The sequence below is a fragment of the Nicrophorus vespilloides genome, unplaced genomic scaffold (genome assembly GCF_001412225.1).
Source record: "Nicrophorus vespilloides isolate i.1.1-1 unplaced genomic scaffold, Nicve_v1.0, whole genome shotgun sequence".
Classification (NCBI taxonomy): Eukaryota; Metazoa; Arthropoda; class Insecta; order Coleoptera; family Silphidae; genus Nicrophorus; species Nicrophorus vespilloides.
Window position 1 is genome coordinate 712869 of NW_017100110.1, and position 6338 is coordinate 719206.

A 6338-nucleotide genomic window follows, 5' to 3' on the forward strand; every position below is an offset into this window, starting at 1 on the left:
TGTGTAATAATTAACCATTGAGTATATGTTTCGTTTTTCCTAGATTTTAACGAAACGCCGGACCTACTGAGAAGGCCGGGCAACAACCTCTGCAACGAACCCTTAGTGCAGTCATCGTGCCCTTTGCTGCAGCTCCACCAGAGGGCCAGACGGGCTTGCTCCACGCTCCACCTGCCGCAGGTAATGTCGTACCGTTTCCGCGCAACGATTTAAGATTAAATTATTTTTTTAATCGAACGTCAGAGCGTGAGATTTGGTTTTAAATATTATTTATCCGATTTATTTACTTTGTAATCGAAGATGCAGAGAGAAGGTGAGTTTGAGTGGATAAGCTATGTATTTATATTTATGGGGATGGCACGGGTCCAGGAAAACGAAGCTTGGACGATGGATACAATCTTAGGGCGAAGAAGGCCCGATTGGAGGAGCACTACGTTTCGCCGTACACGAACAAGAGGACGTACAGAAAAAAGAACCCGCTGAACAATCTGCCGAACGAGCTGATTCAGAAAGTGTTTACCTACATAACTTACGAAGAATTAGGTGACTGAAATGCATAGTCAGGGGCGTGCTTAGTGTTGTACTCATTTCAGCGAATAGTATACGCTTGGTGAATCGGAAGTTCCGGGTTTTGGCGCATCACTTAATCAACACCGCGTTTAGAAACATCGAGAAAAGGTTGGTGCACCAAAAGAAGCTGATTCTCAACTCTATTTCGCATTCCCAAGATGACATGGAGACGCGTTGCATGTGCAAGATGCTGAACACCATAGAGTATCTTATGCTGCACGTAAGGCCAATAATATTTATAATGTAAAATCATGTAATGGTGCCCGAAGTATTCGATTTTACAATCAGCGATTTGGCGGTACGTTGAGAGGGATGAGACGGTTTTCTGCATGTATGCTGGTAGTATTTTGGACTTGTATGAGAAGATCTTCCGGATGTACATCAGAGAACCACATAAGGTCTACACTCCTGCAATTTTAAATGATTACGTGAGCACTACGCACAACCGTAACGACGAGTATGTTATATTGGTCGGGCTTTCCTTAGACCTATCCGAAAGAGGTGACCAAGATTAGTCAGCTCACGAAGACGTTTGTCCTTTACTTCGACCGAGTGTCCGAGCAGGATCTGAACACGTCGGTCTTCTGTTCGGGCTGCAAGATTTTAGATATTTTAGACTGCGCAACCGAAGCCCGCAAGGATGTCATAGAAGAGACGATAGCCAACGATGTTTTAATTTACAAAGTCTAAACGAGTCACTCGGCCAGTTTGCATTATCTATTTGGGGCTGTTTCAGGTTTGTTATTATTTTAGTAGAAGTTGGCTGGTAGCTTTGGAGACCAACGATGAGAAGGCGAAGCCGTGGAACGAGCAGATGAGACTGATGTATATGAGGCTGAGGAGGATTGTGGTAAGTCACACAGAGATGCATATGGAGTACTCGCAGTATTTGCGCGAGCTGAACTTGCGGCCGAATCCCAGAGGCAGGCTTAAGAAACCTGTGAACTCTGTCTACACAGGTTACGGGGAAGTGGGCAACATGTTTTATTATTACGGAGCCATGAACGAAGGTGTTTCCATAAACAAATTAAAATTTACAAGTTACAATGATGATATAACAATTGTTTCAGGAGCGTATTTAAGTAAATTTAATACCTCGGAATTTGATAGCGTATTCGAGGAAGAAGACTCCGACAGCGAGGAGCAAATCCCGTTCACTGGCCTTCAAATGCTGATCGACCTTTCGTGTCCTTTGAGGCTAGCTCCAATGAAGGTGTTACGTGACCTCAAGTTCGAGTATTCCCAGATGAGCCCCATCGAAGTGTTCGACATGAAGATCCTGTTCAAGTTCCCCGGAGCCACTTATCCTCGCCTACCCACGTCCTACTCGGTCCACATTTCGCTGCAGCGATAGACTATTATTTTATTAGATTGCCTTTAAGCCATCTGCAAATAAAGATTTTAATTTTTAACTCAAAGTTCAGTGCGTCTCTCTCCGTTGTTCCAGGATGATTTCTACGGGAGCGACAACCGGATGCGAAAGCAACTGTTGAAGTGTATGAGACAACCCCACCGAGGCCCCAGTTCCGCGCCATCTGTCTCATTCCAGATGGACAACGGAAACATTTAGAAAAAAGACTGTCAGAGAGAAATTAATGTCAATATATACACACATATAATAGATAAATATATTATTACAAACAAAAAAAACAATATAGTTCTATGAATGTATTTTCGAATGGTAAAAAATGTTGTTAAAATTATATTCCATTGTTGTGATATTTATATCAAATTAATGTTTGGAGAAATAAAGTTTTTGAATAAATACTCAAAAAAAAATCATTTTACGTGTTTGGACAAACGCACATTTTCTTGTGCAAATTTTCATCGACGCACGAATCATCAAATATTCCCACCCTGTTTACACTTTTTACAAGCAGTCTATATCCATGTTTGTACACAACACATTCGTAGAGGCTTTGTAGTTGATTCACCAAGAATCTAATCACGTAAATATTTTCATTATTCGTGTATCTAACGCTCACAATAATCTTCAAATTTATAATTAAACATTCAGTATTCTGCACTTTATAGTTAACATAATCTATAGAATATCTCGCCGCTTTCAATGCTTCAGAATCATTATTAGGAATCTGTCTCCAATAGCAAGCCTTGTACTCGCTTGGAATATATGGGTTGTTGTCTTTGGATAATTTAGAAAATATACCTAAATGAGGCTGATCGAAGTTTGCTAAACTCTTCAAACTATGATATACGTCGTAAGGTGTTATTGGTGCATCCCGATTTCTTTTCAAGTTATTAAAATCAACTCTTGATTCCGATTTAAACCATCCGGGAACGGATAAGAAATGGAAGGGAAGTAAACTTTCCACGAAACCTCTTTGAATATTATGAAGATCAGTGAGAGGGTTTCCTCTATCACTCAAGAACAGCACAAAAGTATCATTCAGATGTCCGGCCTTGGATAAGTAATCAAAGAATCTGGCAAAATCCACGTCCAAGTCTTTAACACGATCCTCCGAACCTTTCACAGCGTTAATCGTTATCCAAATGAAGAAATTCTGGTCCGATAAATATGAGCGATTCAAGAGTTGCTTTGCAAATTTTAGCAGAACCTCGTGCGTTTTCCGATTTCTCATACATAACGGATGAAGGTTGGTGTTCCATTTCGAGCCGAAGAAGTCTTGCAGATTATTATCGAGTCTCAAATCATAATCAAAATTATATTCTAAAAAAAGATAATAAAAGTTAATAAAGTAATTATCCTAGGAAACTAAAATAATAATTGAGTGGGAATAAAATCGTAGAATAATAAAAGTAGAACATAGTTTAACCATTAATGCTGCTCCCCCTTTTTTTGTTTCTAGAATCTAGATTTAATGATTATAGTGCGCGTAATTAGAAAGCAATAAAGAGCTGACATTAAAAATAATTGACCTTAATAACGCATCACCATTTAAGCTTTGATCGACGTACGAAATGTACTTAGAATTGTTTATACTGCTCAGCATGTATTTTGTGGATGCTGAAGATGTGATTTTTGAAGATAAATCTTGTATAGTTTACATATTCGATAATGAGACTGCGGATGAGTTACATTTTTTCGAGGATTTTACAATCAGATTGGTATCTGATGAAAGTGTTATCAATGCGGGCTGCAAACCTAGAGGTTATCTGGTAGCAACTGAGAAAACGATGAAGTTCGTAGACAAATTGATCGATAGAGGCTTAATATTACCTCACACAAGAATGGGACTTTTCAACACCGCTATAGACTTTGAATTTTTAAGAACAAAGGCTTACTCTAATGCTATAGATTTGTTCGTTGTCGGAAAAAATGCTTCAAGGACAGATAAAAACAATTGGAAGCCACCCAGTGATTTAAAGTTCCGTGTGGGCGCTTTCCATTGTCCTCCGTTTATGTACTACGATGAAGCGCGAAAGAAGTGGTTTAACGGTATAGAGAAGTATATTGTAGACGAGATAGCTAATAGTTGGAATGTCGAGGTTATTGGTTACGATAGGTTTGCTTGGGTGACAGCCGTTGAGGATTTAGTGCAAAGAAAACTCGATATGTCGGCATGCGGACAATGGTATAACTACGTCAGTTTGAAGAATGTCTATTTAACTACCCCGTACTCTCAGACGTGCGCCACGTTTCTCGTTCCAAGACCAAAGTTTATCAGGATTTTCAATTTGTTGTCCAAGCCATTCCATTGGGAAGTCTGGTTATCAATCGCAGGGACATCTAGTACAATAAGTATAATTTTATATTTATTCGAAAAACGTGAACTAACAACTAATCTTCTAAACGTATTCAAAGTACTCACGGATCAAACGATTTCCGTATTCCCTAAGAAGCCTTTACCGCGAATCGTACTAACACTTTGGAGGAGCTTAGCGTTGCTGTTAACCTCAGGATATTCTGCGGGAATCGTCAGCTATTTGGCTTCGTCCCACTTCACTGACCCCATAAATAGTTTCAAAGATCTATCTGATTCAGGCGTGGTGTGGGCCAGTACCGACGATTCCGCTTTCGAACTGATGACAAATACGTCCAATAAGTATTTGAAGAATTTGATGAAGACGCGCATCAAGCGCTTTGAACCGGATGATGAGAACCTTGCATTTGTGACCAGCAAATTTGATAGCCTTGTTACTGAAACCGATGGTTTTTCAGCGCTGCAAAAGAAGCACCTGAGAGTCATGAAAGAGTGTTTCGGCTTCTTTTATTTAACTATTGCGCTGCAAAGAAACTCCCCTTACGCTAAGATATTTGATGATAAAATAAACAAATTTATTGAGCACGGATTCATTAAAGCATGGTTCAAGAAGTCCATTTTACATTTTCGATTGGTGAAAGAGATGAGTCGATATTTCGAATCATTGCCTTATGAACAGGAACGTAAATCGCTGTTGGATAATCTGCTAAGCAGCTTTTACTTTTTACTTATGGGATACACACTATCCATCATTATTTTCCTCGGAGAATTGTTAAAAGCGTCGTGGAAAAGTGCTTAATCATACCTGTGGTATTCAAATGCTTCTTGATTCCATCCTCAGCATAAGCGGTGAGGAAGCCACGTCTCCGAAACTCTTCCCAAACAAAATCTCCATCGCATCTCTTATCTGGGCATCCTCTCATCATTGTGACTAGGTTGGAGTGATCGTCCATGGAGATAACGTTCGGTCGTTGCATTTCTACGATTCGTAACTTCTTCGTCACTCTGTGCGTTTCCCTCATATCTCTATGGAAGTTCATGCGACTCAAATCCCGGAGGACCAATACTAAAACGTTATAAGACTTCTTTGATTTTATTGGCAAGTGAGGCACTATAGTGATATAATCTCGGTGCACAGTTTTCTTCAAGTGCGTGCATTTGACCTGGACGACGTTCGCATGGTTGATCTCGAGTGCTTTGTAAAACTTCATCCAATCACCATTAGTTTTGTAGAAGCAGCGTATCTTTGAGTAATCAATGAAGTCGTGTTGGATTTGATAGAGTGTGGACAAGTCCGAGGCAAACAAGTCGGGACCAACTCTAGGACACTGCATACTTTTTATCGGAGAAGATCGTATGTATCGCAGCACTTCTTTGTCGAAGGGTTTTAAATTCGGAAAGGAACATATGTCCATTTCAGGAGCTTCTACTTCAGATACCGAGACCTGAAGACGTTGCTTCAACAGAAAATACACTATCAGCATATTAACCAGTAATCCACATAGTAACAGGCGTTTATAAAACTTCCTTTTAATGCCCATAGTATCTACAAAGCAAACAAAAACATTCTAAATTATGTTTTCATAAAAATTATCGAGACAGCGTGAGGATAAATAGATGAAAACCGGATTGGCTGAGCCAATATTTTATGTAGAGATAAACCAAGCGAACCGCAAATATGTTTCATTTTTACGAGACAGCCTCGTAATACGGTGGCGGTATAAATTCAGCATCCTTCGCTTGCATTTTTTTTTAATAAACTGCAAATTATGAGATGAGATACTCACCTTTTACCGAAGATATCGATATCGATTGATCGATCGGCTGTTTGACATCTGCCAAAAAAACAATAACTATGAGAAACAATTGCAGCGTTAAGGACATGGCAAACGTTGTCTAAGTTTTTGTAAGCGCAAAGTGTGTTGTTTGTTATTTTACGTTTGTGATTTCCATGCACGTTGATCTATTGTTTTTGCTGGGACCGTAACAAGTTGCGTTCGGTTAGGATGTGACCGAGCCGCGTGGAGGGTGGTCGGCTGCAGGCGCATTCTGCACCCCTAGGGCCGACGGAAAATCGATTTTCCG

The 6338-nt window shown here is 39.9% G+C and overlaps 3 protein-coding genes across 3 annotated transcripts in view; 2 read left to right on the forward strand and 1 right to left on the reverse strand.

The window, feature by feature from the left end:
* Positions 1–2177, forward strand: part of LOC108568465 (guanylate cyclase 32E) — a 58310-nt gene extending 56133 nt beyond the window's left edge. The window contains exons 21-22 of the mRNA XM_017929579.1: positions 44–180; positions 2018–2177. Coding sequence (XP_017785068.1) covers positions 44–180; positions 2018–2140 — 260 coding nt within the window. The 3' untranslated portion in view covers positions 2141–2177. The remainder of the gene's footprint in view (positions 1–43; positions 181–2017) is intronic.
* LOC108568464 lies at positions 187–1722 on the forward strand. The gene is made up of 8 exons (XM_017929577.1): positions 187–313; positions 370–543; positions 594–790; positions 840–998; positions 1057–1254; positions 1307–1420; positions 1530–1580; positions 1641–1722. The coding sequence occupies exons 1-7, from the start codon at positions 301–303 to the stop codon at positions 1572–1574; spliced, it is 900 nt and encodes a 299-aa protein (XP_017785066.1). The 5' UTR covers positions 187–300; the 3' UTR covers positions 1575–1580; positions 1641–1722.
* Positions 2178–2354: 177 nt separating the features above from the next.
* LOC108568396 lies at positions 2355–6286 on the reverse strand. Its single transcript, XM_017929458.1, has 3 exons — positions 6041–6286; positions 5059–5799; positions 2355–3259 (listed from the first exon to the last, which is right to left on the reverse strand). Exons 1-3 carry the CDS (start codon positions 6135–6137, stop codon positions 2355–2357), a joined length of 1743 nt encoding a protein of 580 aa, XP_017784947.1. The 5' UTR covers positions 6138–6286.
* Positions 6287–6338: the final 52 nt, after the last annotated feature.

Excerpts from the sequence above, each read along its gene's own strand:
- LOC108568464 (XM_017929577.1), top strand. Across the intron at positions 1,255-1,306 it reads ACGATGTTTTAATTTACAAA|GTTTGTTATTATTTTAGTAG; the intron begins GTCTAAACGAGT and ends GGGCTGTTTCAG. Across the intron at positions 1,421-1,529 it reads TGAGGCTGAGGAGGATTGTG|GTTACGGGGAAGTGGGCAAC; the intron begins GTAAGTCACACA and ends CTGTCTACACAG.
- LOC108568396 (XM_017929458.1), bottom strand. The coding sequence starts at position 6,137 with ATGTCCTTAACGCTGCAATTGTTTCTCATAGTTATTGTTTTTTTGGCA. Across the intron at positions 5,800-6,040 it reads ATCGATATCTTCGGTAAAAG|ATACTATGGGCATTAAAAGG; the intron begins GTGAGTATCTCA and ends TTTGCTTTGTAG. Across the intron at positions 3,260-5,058 it reads GAAGCATTTGAATACCACAG|AATATAATTTTGATTATGAT; the intron begins GTATGATTAAGC and ends ATCTTTTTTTAG.